The sequence below is a fragment of the Vigna angularis genome, chromosome 3, assembly GCF_016808095.1.
Source record: "Vigna angularis cultivar LongXiaoDou No.4 chromosome 3, ASM1680809v1, whole genome shotgun sequence".
NCBI classification, from domain to species: Eukaryota; Viridiplantae; Streptophyta; class Magnoliopsida; order Fabales; family Fabaceae; genus Vigna; species Vigna angularis.
Window position 1 is genome coordinate 40,288,704 of NC_068972.1, and position 19,406 is coordinate 40,308,109.

The 19,406-nt window shown below is 30.4% G+C and overlaps 1 protein-coding gene across 1 annotated transcript; it reads left to right on the top strand.

Moving 5' to 3' along the window:
• Positions 1-4,415: 4,415 nt before the first annotated feature.
• On the top strand, positions 4,416-5,182 carry LOC108325780 (uncharacterized). The gene is made up of 2 exons (XM_017558866.2): positions 4,416-4,662; positions 4,789-5,182. Exons 1-2 carry the CDS (start codon positions 4,530-4,532, stop codon positions 5,040-5,042), a joined length of 387 nt encoding a protein of 128 aa, XP_017414355.1. The 5' UTR covers positions 4,416-4,529; the 3' UTR covers positions 5,043-5,182.
• Positions 5,183-19,406: the final 14,224 nt, after the last annotated feature.

Sequence of the window (19,406 nt, forward strand, 5' to 3'; positions counted from 1 at the left end):
CCATAAGAAAATATGCACATTCAAGAAAAAAAAAATATCCCTTTGTTAGCAATTTCCTTAAGTAAGTTTAAAACAGATATGTTACCAATGAAAGATTTTGTGATTTTTTTTATTGTTTTTTAATGTTTGTAAGATTATACAGGGGTCATGTATTTCCTTAACAAGCCACCGAAGATAATGGGAAAATTGAGGTAATAATTCCAATACCTTGAAATAATTGAGTGAAGAAAAATGACAGAGTCAGTATATATATATATATATATATATATATATATATATATATATATATATATATATATATATATATATATATATATATATATATATATATATATATATATATATGGATTCCAGTGATTAAGTTTCTAACTCTGGCTAGATTTAAGTTTCTTAGGTGATGAACTTTGTGATCAATATTGTCACCAAAATTTAGTTTGAATTTCAAAGAATCCGTGTTTGCGATCAAATTAAATTGGTCCTTAAATATTTCAGATCTAACTATCGAATTAGATAGTACATATAACCTTATCTAACCATATTTGATAGCTGAATTGGTCAGAGTATATTTAAGCAACAAAAAAATTGGTGACTACATTTTTCTGTATTATCATAAATGATTGAGAAGAATTGGGAATTAGGTTTTAAATCATGTGAATAGAGTCAACTTTTTTTTGATAAATGTTAATAAACTGATTACTTTAATTAAATATAGCCAGCATTAGTAGGTATCAATTTAATTAGACACATATTTGTAAGAGTACTAGAGTAATAATAATAAAAAAAGTCTTAAGTCACAACGTATAATGTCATTCCTTCAACGTCCAACCACTGAATAACAATTATTAGACGTCATTTAAAATTGTAATTCGACGTCAATTTGTTATATTGTGTAAATTTTGTGAAAATGCTTGGCACGAAGGTGAAAATGTATTTTCATATGACGTCGAATTCCCTAAAATTAGACGTCAACAGTATATAAAACGTCGAATGTCCCAGTGTTAGACGTTAAAAGGTTAGTGAATTCAATCAAAATTTGAGTAGGAGATTGAAAATTCATTCACTTTATCTTAGCGCGCGATACCCTCTTCTCTACTCAAACTTTTCTAGAACGAAGTTTGATGACCATCATATGTAATATTTCTTTCCTTTATTACAAATGCATGTTAATTAACTACTTTAGGTATGATTTTCGTTTGTTTTGACCAATTATTTTCGTTTGTTTTGACCTATTATTTTCATGTTCTTGTTCTTCATAGGTGCATTATGCTTTCTCTCTCGTTGGTGACAACACTTTATTCTTACGAACCCACATTTTGAAGGTTAGTTTTCGTTTTCGTTTTGAAGAACTTATTTGTTGAACATGCTTGTTCTTGTTTTTTTTGTTGAACTTGTTTGTTGTTGTTGTTTGGTTGAACTTGTTTGTTGTTTGTTGTTGTTGTTTGATTGAACTTGTTTGTTATTTGTTATTGTTGTTTGTTGTTATACTACACTAGATGTTCATAGTTCGTTCATGCAGTATAAAATACCAAAAACTGAAATTTGTTGTTTTTTTTCCTTTTAGGTCCGTAGAGTTATAAAAAAGGATCACAATTAATTAAAAAAAAACAAAAAACAATTGATTAACATTGAATATTGACACAATTCAACGTTAATTTGTTTGACGACGAATTGTTCTATGTTCGACGTCAATTTAATATCTCCTGATATAATGTCGACCTCGAATTCAACGTGAAAGGCCGAAAAACACAACGTTATATGTGTTTTTGTACTAGTGGTTTAATCCTACAAATTTTCGTAAATAAATATTTTATCTCAATTATATTACATCCTTATTTCAATTCTTGATTTTCTCTTTAAATTCTTATATTATAATCTATTTCAGTTTCTGTATATTTTTCCTTTTTATTTCATATTAAACTGGGATAATTACAAAAAAGAAACCAAAACATGGTGTTGTATAGATTCAATATTTATTACCTTATAATAACTATACACTTGCCATTTTCATGATAAAAGAAAAGAAATTAACTTGTGCAAAATGTAGTCACTACCTTCCTCTAAATTGTACAAACATATGTTTTATGCATATGTACAGTATATCTTTTTGGTGAACTATTGAATGGTTAAGTTTTTGTTAAATGAATCAAACTAGACTGTCGAAATATTATAAATACTAAATTATCAAGCTAAAGTGAATTAACTCTAAAACCATTATTTTTAAAGGCTAAATTATGATTCATAATTAGACCAACTTTATCAAAATTCTATCACAAAATTTATAAATAATGAGTCAAGGTAAGAGGTAGGTTACATATTAATCATGCATTTATTGTCTTTATAATTTGAATTGAACCTTTAATAGGTATTTATCGAAAAATGTACATATTTATATGTTATTTTTTCCACGAAAAGAAATTGAATATATACCTTGATAATTAATATAAATTGTTAAAACTAAGTAAAAGACATAGATTAAAGACTAACATGGTGTTAGATACCACATGAAAGAGTACAACAAAAGGGGTCCTCAAAATCAATAGGAGTTGTTTAATCATCATTATTCATCATTTAGAGATGTGATAGAGGGGACATTTGGTATGTTGAAAAAATATTATGTCATTATAACGAATGGAACAAAACCTCATTCTTTCGATACAATGATAAAAATAATTTGACATGTTACATTCTTCAGAGCTTCTTACGAGAGGTAGATAATGATGAATTGTTAGTTAAAGAAGTTGACTAGGACTTGATGGAAGAAGATGAAGTAAGTCAACTAATCAAATTTGTGAAGTTGATTATATACATGGTTGTAACATTATGGATGAAATAACAAATCAATGTGGAGGGATTATGAAAACAATTGATGTGTTCGAAAACTTCATTTAGTGTTGGAATTATATTAACATTAAGTATTTTATCATGATAACTTTATTAATAAAACTTTATTATTATTTATATTATTAATATAGAAATTATTATTTAAAAGTGTAATTAAATATTTTTCTTATAATTCCCTTCTAATTATAATTTTATCTTCCCAATTTTAACTTTTTTTCAATTATAAATAACAATTTTAATATTATTTTTCTTTTTTACATTCAAATTTATATCACATTTATTCTTAATTAAGAGTAAAATGGTAATCACTTAATTTTATCTATTAATTTTTTTAATATAGCATACTCATTACACATACACACAATTAAACTTTCATCTCAAATCACATTATTTATCTCTTAATTCAAATAATAAAACAACCCACTTTCCAATCAAATACACCCTAAGTAGTTTTACTTATTAAAGTAAATGTCCTACACTCATCTTCTTGTCCATGTAAATAGTATAGTTATTGCGAAATTTTAAGTATTAAAATTATATTATATTTATTTAATATTTGTTATATATTATTTGGTTGTTTACAAATATTTTTTTGAAGCGTTACATTTTGAATTATTTAAATGATGTTTATTAAACCGTCAATATTACAAAATTGAAGGATTGTTTTATTTTATTACCTACTGCATTTTTATTTTGTTAAGTGGATATTTAATGCAATAAATGTCTAGTTTATATATTAATTGTTCAAATTTCAAAACTATAAGAAAACTTTAATGCACCCATGTGCATACATATGCTGGCAAGAGACCCTAATCAATATTTTCATATGTACAGTAAATATATGAAGAAAAGATACTTAATGTAACAGGATAAAATATATATATTATAATAAAGTAAGATGGCAATTTTCATGTGAAATAGAAGAAAAAAGGACAAATAATTTAATAATTTACAATAATTAAATTAATCTTAAATGAAATATTAAAAGAAGTGTATTAATGCCTCATTAATAATTTTTTTTCAAAAAAATATTACATAAAACGTTTAAAGCATATATATCAAAGCAAGTTCACCCATAATGAAATTCTCACATCAACAATTGTGAAAATCAAATTGAAGTTCTAAGGAGATATGAACTCATTCTCTACCAACAAGATCAAGGTTAGTTGCCAATGATATATTTATCCACACACCACAGGAAAAAAAATAGAAAATAATGTTACTTTTTTTAAAAAAAAATATTTTCAAGAATCTATTTAGGTTCATGAAAGACATTTGTGATTCATCAACCCTAAAAAGATCCTTCTAAAATCTATCTTTCAAAGTGTGGACCTCAAAACATTATATGAGAGTTCCACTTTTTATTTGTTTCTGTCTATTTAAGGTCTTTATCTTAAATTTCCATTGACCCTTTGGATTCTTGTGGCTAAAATTGGCAAAAAAACTTAAACTTTTTTCTTTGGGAGCGGCGTTGATTTCGTAACCTATCTTTTCCTCACTCCCTATTTAATGTTCCTTTATGTTCTTCATCTCATCATAAATAAATTTTATTGATCTCTTTCCTTTCATTGAGTACTTGGTTCAAGTTCTTTGTCTTTGGGACAATGATCCTTATATATAAAACCCAACATATGATGAGGACAATGTGAACCAAACCAAAACTTGTCCAACAACAAACACAAAGAAAGATGGAGAGTTCAATGAGACTTGAATACTTGATGACTGTCTTTGCTGTTTCCGGAGGCATGGTCCTTTTGTTTCACCAAGCCAATAAGCATTTGTGCAACAAATTCTTGAAGAAATTTGAGTATGAAATTAGAGGTATATATATACCCAAATGACCTTTTTTTTCCTTTCTTTCTTTTTGGTGTCATCATTTAATAATTCAATCCCTTTTGCTTTGTTGAATTGTTGGGGAGATTTTGAACTTTTATTTGTTGTTGCAAGGTTCAACAAAACATGAAGCAAAGAAGAAGGTGAGGTTTGCAAAAGACAAGGTGGAACTGATTCCTAATGAGAATAATTTTGAGAGTGATAGCATAAACTATGCAAAGGAACAAGATGTCATTGCTAAGGTTATGGATTTGGATGATGCTGAGAATTGGAAGCATGATGAGAAAATTAAGGATGTCATGCCTCCAAACAGGGTAGTTCTATATAGGGGATTGATGAATAATAGGAAGGAGAGGTTTGATGTTTGATAATTTCGAACACCCTCCCAAAAAAAATTCTACATTTGGGCATCTAGTTCTATTAAATAGTTTAAGGAATAAAAGATTGATTGAGGGTTCTTGAATGGATGTAGCAAATTACCTTTTTTTTTTTTCTCTTTTTTGCTGAAATTGGGTTAGGGTTTTGGTTGGATGGGTTTCTAAAAGGAAGTTGCAATTAAGCATGTAATTTTGTGTAATGTGAATAAACTAGCTGATTTGGTTTGGAATATTAATTGATTCCCAGAAATGAAGATATTTTCAAGATATCAACATTTTTTTCCACATTAAACCTTTCGAATTCACGTAAAAGGGATATACATTATGTCAGAAAGTGTGATTTGCCTGAATCTACGTTGGACCAATGGAAATTGTTAGAAAGAGCCGTCTTTGAGACAATGAGGTTAAAAGGTTTCATTACAACTTTATCAATCGTCTGTAACATTCTTACAAATATTCAAAGAAAAGAAAAATATTAAAATGAGGACAAAACCAGAACTCGTAAATTGTAAATCTCAATTGCATGCTTCAAAGGTTGAATGTGATAACCTTGGCGAATGCTCAATTGACGTTGACGGATGCTCAGTTGACGTTGACGGACGCACTGTTGTCGTTGACGGACGCACGATGTAGACAAACGTAGTGTATGAGCGATGTAAATGGTGCAGAGAATGTGTGAGAGAGAGCGAACGAACAGAAAGCAGATATGAGAATGAAAGAGAGAATGTGTGAGAGAGAGAGCGAGCGAGCGGAGAACAGATATGAGAATGAAAGGTAAAATGTATTATTCAAAAACTAACTAAAAGAAGAAATAGTAAAAGAGTATATAAGCGGTCCAACGAGCGCACAATAACTAAGGCTCGTCAGTTGGGGTAGTTGCTTTTAGTTTACAATAACACGCCCCCCTAAACTAAACTAATGAGAGACTTAACATTTAACATTTCTCTAAGTTTTTCGAATCTAGTTTGCCTAAGGGCCTTTGTAAAGATATCAATAGTTTGTGCTTCAGCCGAGCAGTGCACCAGTTCAATTTTTCCTTGGTTCACTAAATCTCTCAGAAAGTGGAACTTTGTGCTGATATGTTTGCTTCTTTCGTGGAACACTGGGTTCTTCGATAGACTGATTGCGGACTTGTTGTCCACCGTCAACTGAACCGATTGCCTGTAATCAAGCTTTAAGTCCATGAGAAGTTCTTCGAACCAAACGTACTGACATGTCGTTTCTGCCGCGGCTATGTACTCTACTTCACACGAAGAGAGTGCTACCACGTTCTGGTTTTTCGAACACCATGAGATGGGTGCCCGCATATTTGAAGATATATCCGAAGGTGCTTCTTCTCTCACCCTGATCTCCACTCTAGTCAAAATCACTCCAAACTTCCAGAGTACTCTCCAAGTCGCTCGTTGCTTTTGGAAATAGAATACCATAGTCGATCGTTCCTTTTAGGTACCTTAAAACATGTTTCGCTACTGACATATGGGATTGTCTAGGTTCATTCATGAACCTGCTCGGTAATCCAACCCCATAGTTTATATTCGGTCTGGTGTTGCAGATATAACTCAAAGATCCAATGATCTGTTTGTATAGCGAGGCATCCATGCTTTTCTCATCAAGTTGTTTTGTCAACTTCAGGTTAGCAGTAACTGTGATAGTAGTGTTGTTACACTTGGTCATGTTGAAATGCTTCAGGACTTCACTAATGAACTTCTTCTGGTGCAAGAAGACTCCACTTGTAGTTTCAATAAACTCCACTTGTAGTTGCAAGGGCTACTATCAGCTCACCGTTTCCAACCTTGTGACTGGAGCAAACACTTTAGTGAAATCTCTTCCCGGCTTCTGTAGAAATCCCTTCGCATCGAGTCTCGCTTTGTGTTTAGCAATTTCACTATTTGGCTTATACTTGATCTTGAAAACCCACATGACGTCAATTGCCTGTTTATGTTGAGGTAACTCTACCAATTCCCAAGTTCTGTTTTTCTCAATAGCCTTTAGTTCATCAATAATGGCTTCTCTCCATTCTTTTACATCAAGAGCTTGCTTCCAGGAGATTATTTCTGCATCAGCAAGAAACGCAAGGTGTGCTTGATCTTCAGGGTCAGCTGCATCGTTGTCAGCAAACACTTCATAATAAGCTAATCTGGATGAAGGAAATCTCAACCTCTAAGATCTTCTACTATCAGTATCATCACATATCTGAGCTTGTTTATCAGTAAAGGTTCTATCTTCCAGCCAGCTTGAAGTAGTTACAGACTTCTCATGCATTCCAATCTCACATTTCTGATTTACTTCAGCTTTCTTCCAATCAAATGTGGTTCTCTCATCCATGATAACATCTCTACTTATCACAATTTGTCTACTCTTCAAACTGTATAACCTGTATAACCTGTATGCACTCGTAGAATGATATCCTATGAAAATAAAAGTCTCGCTTCTATCATCTAATTTCTTCCTCTTCGCTATGTGCTTGTAACATACTGAGCCAAAAATCTTAAGATGTTTAACAATAGGTTTAATACTTGACTTGGCCTCCTCTGGTGTGCAATTCTCCAAAGCTTTTGTTGGACTTATGTTCAAAAGATACGTTGCTGTGGAGACAGCTTCTCCCCATAAGTAGTTTGGTAATTTCTTGCATTTTAACATACACCGAGTCATGTCGAGCAACACTCTATTTCTCCGTTCAGCCAGCCCGTTGTGTTGTGGAGTGTAGGGTATGCCTCTGTCACTGGAGTACTTGTTCATTTCGTGAGAATTGAACTCTCCTCCACCGTCAGTTCTGAGCAGTTTAATATGAAGTCCGGATTGTCCCTCTACCATGACACAAAATTTGACAAAGCATGAGTAAACATTTTTCTTTTCCTTGATCAAATAAGTCCAGATTTTTCTGGTCCATTCATCAACAAAAATAAGAAAATACTTATTACCTCCAATGGATTCTTGCTCGAAGGGTCCACACACGTCTAAGTAAACAACTTCAAGAGATTGTTTTGCCCTCTTGTGTAATGTCTTCTTGAACTGTTTCCTGGTCTGCTTTCCAATTACACAGCCTTCACACACCTTCTCTAGTGGATGAATCTCAGGAACTCCTATCACCATGTCTTTATCCTTCAACTGTCTCAGACTTCTGAAATTTAAATGTCCATAACGGTAATGCCATAGCCACTCTTCTTCCTCGGTATTGATAGATGATAAACACTGAATAGTGGTAGCACTAAGCTTCACCTTGAAAGTTTTGTTCTTTGCTAATGGAGCTTTGAGCACAAGACGTATTCTATCATCAAATATCTCTATATGCTTTTGATGCATGTTCATAGTGTATCCTTTTTTAAGTAACTACCCAAGACTGAGCAGATTGCTCTTCATGTTTGGTACGCATAACATGTTATTCATGTACGCGGGTTGTTCGTTCTTGCTTCTGATCATAATCCTTCTGACACCTTCGGCCATTATTACACTGTTATCAGCAAACCTCACTCTGCTTTTAACACTAGAATCCAGATCAATTAGCCACTCCTTCTTACCTGTCATGTGATTAGAACAGCCCGTATCTAAGTACCAGTAGTTGTCATTTTCTTCATGCTTCGTATTCATAGACATCAACACATGTTCAAATTCTTGACCCTTGTGCAACGCTCGTTCACACTTGTGTGATGCTCGTTTAGTTTCGTTGTTGACGACCGTTCGGTTATACAACTGTTCGATTTCTCCATCAATATCCATTGACGTTCGTCCATCTTCTTTGTTGATTAACGTTCGTTCATTTTCATTGTTGACGACCGTTCGGTTTCTCCATCAATATTCATTGACGTTCGTCCAACTTCTTTGTTGATTTCTCCATCATCTCCCATTCGGTGAAACGAAAATATCCTTTCGGTCTCTTCAACACCCGCTCGGTTTTTGGCAAGGCTTGATTCATTCAATAGTAGTGACCGTTCGAAAGACAATCATTCTGTCTCATCATACGTCTGCACCCGTTCTGTAATGGACATCAACAATATGTGATCTGAATCAGAGTCACCTGTATCTTGGGCAAGATTTGCCTTATCACTCTTGTTCTTCTTTGCGGCCTCATTGTGCCAACATTCAGACGAATAATGACTGAACTTACTACAGGTATAACATTGGATATTCCTCTTATCAACATTCTTTCTTCCTCTTCCTCTCATTTGCTTTCCGCCTCTTTTGCTTCCATCTTTGTGTTCACTGTGTTCCTCTTCAACATTCTGATAAGAGACATTCGGATTTCTACCTCCGATTCGACCTCCCCGTGCTCGACCTCTGCTTCTTCCAGCGCTTCGTCCTCTAGGTTTAAAGTTGCTTCTTGCGTGTAAAGCTTGATTCAAACTCGTTTCATTTTCAGTTTTCTTTCTTTCAAGCAGGCGTTGTTCATGGGCTTCCAGCGAGTTCTGTAACTCTTCCACTTTCATGTCTTTCACGTTTTTGCTTTATTCAATAGCTACAACAATATGATCGTATTGCAGAGTTAACGTTCTAAGAATCTTCTCCACGATTTTCTTGTCCTTTACCACCTTGTCGCACGCTCTCATGGCATTCACCACCATCTGTATCCTGCCTATATACTCAACAATCGATTCTTGTTCGCCCATGCCTAAGAGTTCGTATTGTCGTTGGAGCAACAGTAGTTTGATCTTCTTGACCTTGCCTATGTTGTCGTAGCCTTCTTGAAGAATGTCCCAGATTTCTTTCGTCGTGCCTGCCTTTGATAACTTTTGGAAGATGGTGGCCGACACGCATTGATGTAGCAACATTCGGGCTTTACAATATAATTTCTTGTTCTCTTTACATTATCGCTTTGTTTCTTCAGAATCCCCCTTCAATGGCGCTTTAAAACCCTTCTTGACCACTTCATCTACTTCTTGAAATCCAAGAATGACATCCATCTTTACACACCAGTCGTCGAATCCTTTTTCGTCGAACACCGGAAGATTACTGTGTATCACGCCAACCATTTCTTCTTGATCGGTTACTGATCCACCAGGTTTTCAAACCTTGCTCCTGATACCACTGTCAATGTTGGCAGACGCACAGTTGACGTTAACGGATGCACTGTTGTTGTTGACGGACGCACGATGTAGACGAATGCAGTGTATGAGCGATGTAAATGGTGCAGAGAATGTGTGTGTGTGAGAGAGAGAGAGAGAGGAGAGCAGATATGAGAATGAAAGGAAAATTGTATTATTCAAAAACTAACTAAAAGAAGAAATAGTAAAAAAGTATATAAGCGGTCCAACGAACACACAATAACTAACGCTCGTTAGTTGGGGCAATTGCTTTTAGTTTACAATAACAAAACGTATATAGTAAAGGTGTTTCAAAACAACATTATATAGAGAAATAGCTAAATAAATGTTTTTAAGTAAGCTCAACACTTTGTAATATTTATGCCTACATTTTTGGGAACATATCAATAGATATGCATTGTTTAAATAAGATGACAATTTGCTTTTAGCAAATTTGAAAAGGATAATGATATTTTGACAATATTTTTTTTAACAACATTTTAACACCATCTACGTGTCATTCTGTGATTGGTCAATGTTAATGTTTATGATTATTATTATTGATTATGGAATAATTTTTAATCAATAATATTAAAATATTGTCAAAAAGACAAATATCATTGTCCATTTGAAAATTCTTCTCGTTTACACCTTTTTCTTTTGATAAATTTAAGGAACTTTGTCATCACTTGTCCCATGACCCTTTTGCGGACCCTTTTGCAGTGACCCTTTATGAGGTTGTATATGATGTTTTTATCTCTTCGTGGGAACCTTTTATGGCCTTAATTAAGTGCCTCATTTCTTCACTTACCATTTCTCTATTAGATACATTCCAAGTCCTTTTTTCTAATACATCTCCTAATTTTTCACTTGAATTAATATTGAGGTTGTATATGATGTTTCCAGAATCGTTATTGTTGTCAAGCGAGTTAAACGTTACATTTTTTTTATTGGAATACATAAAAAAAAACTGTTGTAAATTTTAAATATGATTTTATATTCTTTTCAATAAAATATTCTCTTTTTGATTCACTTATAGATAACAACACTAATATAAAATGCGAAAACAATAAAACTAGAAAGATACGAAATGACAGATTTTCTATTCATAGTCAAACTTGTAATATTTTACAAGTTTTGTATATTAGTTGTTCAGTAAGGATATTTTTAAAACACGTGAAATGAAACCATTTTGATAGGTGTTATAATATGATATTTCGGAGATAATGATAAAGAATGATTACTTGATTTAATTTATAACATAATGCGATATTAAGTATGGATAGGTTTTTAAGAAAAGATTTACTAAGAAACAAGATCAATTAGATACGAATGAGATTTGAACTTATTTTATATAAAAGATTGATACCAACTTTTAATCTAAAATTTTAAAATAATAAATTTATGAATATTTTACTTTATTTATTGTTTAAGTTTTCATTTATATTTAATGAGATTTTTAAATTTATATTTGAATTCTCAAACATAAAGAGTAAAAAACAATTTAAATATGATAAATCATTTAACAGTAAGTGATTCTTAATTATTGAAAGGGGTGAAGACATGATAATTTTCCATTAACTATTGGACTTTTAAGTCTAACTCAATCCTACAAAATCGGCTTGTAGGTGAGATTTACACTCACTTATAAACTATGAATTGGTCTTATTTCTAGTCGATCTGAGACTTCCAACATTAATCTCTATGAATGTATACTTCATATGTGTCTATCATGAAAAGAGGACAATATGGAGAGAAATAATTAAAATTAAGAGGAATGGAAAACAAGGCATGATATACGTTAGGTAACTTCAACATGATTCTAAAGGTTTAGAATAGATAGGTTGCTCTATATGTAAACCAAAGTAAACAAAAGTGTTACTACCGAGTTGGATAAACCGATCGGGCATGCTTAGCCACTATCGAGTAGGTTGGGCCGATCATTCCCAATCGGACACCAGGGGACGATGGAAGTATTAGTCAGACCGACCGGACACGTAAGGGTGATGGAAGTCGATCATTCCTGGTCGGACGCTAGGATAATACTCACGAACTCTCCAACCGTTGGCTGGAGACAACTTTTGAATGTCCATGAATGCATAATTAACGATGTAACGGTCATTGTCGAGCAGTTAAGGTGAGCATTGATTGTCATTAAGAGGTAAATTAATGGATAATATTCCTTGAAACCATATAAATAACAATCGATAAAGAAGGTAAACTCTCTGATTTTCTAATTTTCACTACACTTGCGGAGATAAATTCTGACTTGAGCGTCAGAGTGTTTCCTGCAGGTCACCCCACTTTGGCATTAAGAGAAGAAGAGTCAAGAAGTAAGGCGGAAGAGAGAAGGACCGATCGGTGAAGGAGGAGCTTTCCCGAGTGGTAGCAGCAAGAGTTTCCCTCGGTCCCTTTCAGCAGAAACAAAAAGATAATTAGAAAGGTGAATGAATTAGACAAAATTGATGGTTGGAAGTCTAACATTAACTAAAAATAAGGTTAGTTTGAAATATATATATATATATATATATATATATATATATATATATATATATATATATATATATATATATATATATATATATATATATATAGGTGCAAACCTTACATTACAAGTCAGATTTGTAAAATTGAGTTAAAGTTTACTTCTTAATATGTTGGAAGTCTCGCATTGATTAAAGATAAAGTCAATTTACAATATATAAATGAGTACAAATCTCATTTTACAAGTCAATTTGGTAAGGTTGACTTAAGCTTAAGTTCACTTCTTAAACATAATATCAGAGTCCTAAGTTAAAACCTATCCTAGCAAAGTTTGTTGGGTCTATTATTTTACCCACTATCGAACTATTGTCAAACCACCCATTAATGTTTAGTCTTACGGTTGATATGTATATGTTTTAGTGTAAGGGGGTGTGTTAGAAGTTTCACATCAACTAAAGATAAAATTAGCTTATATTGTACAAGTGGGTACAAACATCATCTTACGAGCTGATTTTTTAAGATTTAATTAAGCTTAAAATTCACTTCTTAACATAGATAAAAACAATTTTTTAGATGAAAAGAGAAAGGCAGGAACAAAATAAATTTTTTTCAAGTTGAAAAGACAAGTTTAAAAAAGGAAGCATTGGAGAAGTCTTGGACTAAGTGAATAATGGTAGGTGATCTAACTCAAAGTACTTTCATTTGACGACTAATTGGAGGAGATCAAAGAATGTGATTAAGAAGTATAAGAATTCATGGAGAGTGGTATGGGAACAAAAATGATTAAATAAGAGGTTAAAACATTTTATAACAATAAATTGAACGAGATTTCAAGGATTAATATTAGGTCGGATGATATAGAGTTCCTTCTAATATTTTTACAAAATAATATGATATTGACAAGTATATTCATATGGCAAAAATTAAAAATATTGTGAGAGTTGTAAAATGGTATAATAATGAATAAGGTAGTAATTTAGTCCGATAAAATCAAACAAAACATTAAGTAGCTTGGGTTTCTCTTTTTGTGAAGTTGGTAAATTAGCTTCCAAATAAAGACTACATGGATTTTGGATATTTTTTGTTGTAAGTAGGTGCATGTAAAGTTGCAATAAAAATAAGGTGTACAACTCCTTAATTCCTTAGAAATTTTGAAGGAGAAATTCATCGGGGAGATATAACATAAGATACAAGTCTAACAAACATAAAACATTGACACCACCTATAACCCAAAATCTTAAGTCAATGAACTTATGTATTTTATTCTTATATTGTTTAACTTTCTCACTTCTACTCTGTGATACTTAAACTCACACTTAAATTATGAATAATTAGGTTTAAAAATGATAAGAATATACCTTTCGAATCTTATCTTCAAGTTCTTATATAGTGTCACCAATACTTAAAAACTAAATTACTTTAAAAAATGATATAATTTGATCATGTACATGTTTGACTCTCTAATTGACTAACTTAAAAAAAAAATACATCATAACTGAGATTATCTTGAACTTGGATAAGATCAAGTTTGATTACAAGAGGATCTAGAATGCATTTTCTAAGTTAGAATACATGAAAAACAAAGTATAAATCTCACCAACCCTAAAAAAAGATATGTTTATTATGCAAAGTTAGAGTCAGAATGAGTCTGCGATGTTCAATCTCTTATAATTTGATGAATTGAGAATATGTAATAATTTTTTATTATATTAGATTGTGTGTTGTGTTGATTATTGTTAATTTTAGAATAACACATATTATAAATTATTTGATTAAATTTTGAAAAAAAATAAACATAAAAAATTTAATAATTAACATTATTCTTTTTATTATACAATAAAATAAAGTGTTATTATTCTCTTACCTTTTAAGAATTTTATTTCCAAAATTTCTTAAACTTCAAATAAATGTACATATTTCTCTATCATTTAATCATCAGATTATCATGTTATTGGCTAATATTGAGTTCCAAACTACTTTAATTTCAATGAAAGGTTTAATTTGTTATTATATGCAATATAAACACTAAACATGATTATACACTACGACTTTTACCGATGAATTTTAATAGTGCTATAATTTATCGATAATTACCATAAAATATTTATCAAAAAATTTGTTGTTGTCAACAATTATGGATGGATTTTGGATTTTAGAGACTGTTAGGTAAAACTTTTGATGAATATTTTATCAATAAATTTATGGTTGTCGGTAATTTATCACTAGATTAGAATTATTAACAGATTTTCATTATTACTAAAGAATTGTATTTGTCGATGATACATGATTTTCTTGTAATAATTTTATGATTGCACACAATACTTATGAAACACTAATCACATAAATATATATTTTTTTTTACAGATTTCATTACTAAAAGTGTTGTCCCTTATTAATGTGTTTAATTTTAGATTTTATAAAAGTTATTTTATATTATGTCTCTATGATTATAGTTATATTTAAATAATTTATTGAAAGACAACTATAATATATTATAATTCAATTTTAAATTAAAATACGAGACATACTAATAATATAAATATATGCAGCAATTTAAATGTAGAGACTCAGCTGTATATTAAAAGATGAAAAAAAAAGTTAATTGAGAAATGCAATTCATAATAATTTAAATCAATATTATTTTAAGTTTATTTAAATTTTTATTGGCGCAGATTAAAACTCAAGTTAAATCGAAAACTTTAGATCGATTCTCAAATCGATTCGATTATCATAAGTATCAATCTAATTCATAGATTGAATTGGATCGATCTAAATCTAGTTCATAAATTGAGTCGAATTAATCTTAATTGAAAGAATCAAATTATTTATTAGTGTGGATTAAATCGAAACAATTCAAATTAAAAATGAAACAAATTTAGTTTAATATGAATAATCAAACTAAGTTAACTCTATAGAAAATCAAAGAAAGTCAAAATTAAATTTAGATCGAAAATTAACTTTAATCCACTTGAATACGAATCAAATTAACTTGAGATAAACTAACATGAAACATGCATAAACTTTAGACCACCTGTTAGGAACCACAAATATTATTAGTATTTACTATAGACTTTTTTTCCCGACAAATATTGGATTCCCCTGAAATAACATTCTGTATACTAATTAGAAACTAAAACACATTTAATTTATTTTAAATATGCAACAATCAGATAAACACGTTTTACTTTACGTATTTTAAATCCTGTAGTTTTTGAAAAGTCGAATTTGAACGGAATTGGAATTTGGTCCCATTTTCCGGTTTTCCATTCACGGAATATATTTTATATGATATGATGCTCACATTTTATGTACAATATATCTTTAATTCTCTTTTGGCCATCTCTACCTCCTTATATACATATATATTATGATTTTTTTTTAATATCTTACTTTCGTGTATGAGATTCGAATGAGATTTTTTTTAATTTATTTCTCGAACTAATATAATGTTAATTATGAATTGTAATATTAATTAATTGATTAACATATTCAAAAGGTTACAAAATTTGAACGTCGTATACATTTATTAGCTTTTTCATTTTAAATTTTAAAATTAGTTTTGTTCATAAAACGTTTTGAATAATTAAAAAATATTTTTCAAAGATAAATATTGATAATTTTTTCTTTCTTTTTACATTTGAAACAATTAGTCGATATATATATATATATATATATATAATTCAAATTAATATAAAGTATACCTTCAAAACAAAAATAGTAGCAGTTTTGTAAAATATGTTAAACTGTTATAATTTTAATAATGAACATTTTGTACAGATTACGTTTTCTAGTAATATTAATATTATAGTAACAAAAATAACAACGTAATGATAATAATTAAATGGAGGGAAATAATTGCTTTTAACTTTTTCATTTTTAGTTTATATAGTATGATACTATAATAATAATAATAATAATAATAATAATAATAATAATAATAATAATAATAATAATAATAATAATAATTTTGATCAGAAGTATATTTTAAAAAAAGTTGTAAAGTATATATTAGTTGAACAAAATAAATATGCAAGGTAAGGATTGATTCTATTTCATAGTCTACGTAAAATCGTCAACTAAAAATTTAAAAATTATGTATTACACGCCCACTCAAGTCTATGAACTAACTTGTTATTAAATTTAATCAAACCTTGAAAATTAAATCGATAATCTAGTTCGAGTCAATTCTTGGATCATATAGATATCATTCATTGACTTAATGTTGATGTTAGAAACTAGTTAACTTGAATTAAATTATTATAAATGCATGCATGTGTTATAAAATGTTGCTCCTTTTTTAAGTTCTTGGCGTAATAATATGTAGGATAAAATCCTATTTTGGTTTTTGTTAGAGTAAATATATCAGATCATTCCACTTAAAAATAAAATTAATTTAAAAATATTTAATTTTTTTTAGGTGAAATGATTTTATGTATAAATTTTAATGAAAATCTACTAATATGAACGACTTAATTAGAACATTTTAAAAATTAAAAGATTAAATTAAACTAAACGAAATTTAGAGATGTATTTGAATTTTTATAAGAATTATAAAAGAAAAATACGATTTTAACCTAATATGTAAAAACATGTTGCTTTCTTCTTTCGCTCTCACCTATATTATATTCAAAGTCGGAAGTGTTAGAGTAGACAAGGTCAAACATTGTATTTAATACTTTACAACATTTTCCTGGCTACCACTACCTTGTTTGGATATATATATATATATATATATATATATATATATATATATATATATATATATATATATATATATATATATATATATATATATATATATATATATATATATATATATATATATATATATATATAATGTAACCTTTTTTATAATTTATATAAATTCATTTTAGTATGAGTTATTGATGTATCATCACATGTTAACTATATCAATTTGAGTATTTATAATATCAATTTTATTTTCTAGATTGTTCAAATACTTTAGAACACAACGTTGTATTACTTTAATCCATCTGTGTTAAAAAGTCGTATAATGTTAATACGGTTGTCATTATAAACTTCATGAGATTAAAACAAGAGACTAAACATTGAACTTGATTTTGACGGGGATTGTTAGAGGATATAAATGAAGAACAACTATCTAAGAAAAAGCTCAAAATTTTAAGGAATATAAATATAAAAATATTAAATTTGAATATTGTTCTCATTTTAAATTAGTTCATAACTTTGGGTAAAATTTATAATTTTATTAAATTTTATTTTTATTTTTTAACTAGAGTATTTAAATTCATTTGAAAACTTATTTTGACATTAAAAAAATGTTTAATAATTCAAAAATAGTAACCGGCAATGTTTGTTTTAGTTGATGTCATTTGAAGTTATTTTTAAAATGGTTTTTCTGAATGGATATCAAAGTTATTTTTAACGGGAGACATGAACTAAAATAATCATAGTGTAACATCTCAGAAATACAGTGTAAATTTATATAATAGAATAATCACATAATAATCTTACAGATCAGTTTCACATATAAAAGGAGTACGGTTATGACCGAACAACCTTACATAGCCACGTGAATTACAAAAAAAAACTTATAATCCTAAGGTCAAGACCGAACGGCATCCAAAACTAGATATACCGAACGGTTTACAAAATAAACTTATACCAATCGGTAATACAAGGAATGACCGAACGGTTCTACTGTTCGGTCTTCACTTCCACCTCGACCAATGCCTCTTCCAGTGCTTCTTCCAGCAAATCTTCTCCTTCTGCTCACATCCACACAGATGATCATTACAATAAGACAAACGATCGAACGTACAAAACGTACATGACAGGAAATAGGGTAAGCTTATGTAATTCAATTCAAGTATCAATGTATATTTCACACAAATCAATTAAACAGGATAAATAATTCATTCTTGCATGCAAAGACCAACACTTAACCCTAACCGTCCGAACTGTATGAATTCTGTGTAGCTACGACGTTGTTGCACCTGGGTGATGTAGTAACTGGAATACCCTCATCAGCTACCACCCGAGGTTAATCCGTTTCGTCCAAGTTTACCTTGTGGACTAGGATCTCCTACCATTCCTACACATGACTTACCCTCCTCTACGTGAGGAACGAGTAACCACGAAATATCAGGATAAACGTCAGTTAAGCTTTGTCCACATTCATACTTTACCATTCCAATATCAAATCATGAGATATTCCTTCCCGGAACACTCTTTCATAACCAAACTCATTTCATCCATATCATATCCCATCATCTTTCATTATTAAAACCTCAACTGAACCAATTTGAATAAAGATCTCGTAGGATACCAAATACCGAACGTTAGTTTTTAACCCAGGACAAGACCAAACACTTGGAGTGAGACCAAGATGTCTCCAACTCAAAACAGATCAAATCGAGAGAGTTACTCACTGGTTGTGAAAGGGACCGAATACAATAATACTTCTCAGAGACTAATAGAATCGAACGTTATTTACCAAGTGAGCCAATTTAATGAACTGACTCTTGAGAGTTCAAATCGAACACCGTAAAGCCTAGGCCGAATACTAAGACTCTAGGCCGAAACCAATTGAGACAGATATGGTAGGACATCAAATAATAGTACTTGACGGAATCATATGGAGAAAGCAAACGCCAATAAATACTTAGCTTTTTAATGAGTTAAACATCAAGGAAACTGAATGTCAGTCGAAGACCGAGCACTATAGAGAGAACACTATTGAGTTTGGACGAACGCTCTTATTATAAAGATAGATTACAGAAACGAAAACGAGCGCCTGGTGTAAGACCGAGCACTACTTAGTACGAGCGTTTGGTGTAAGACCGAGCACTACTAAACTTATAGAAGAAAG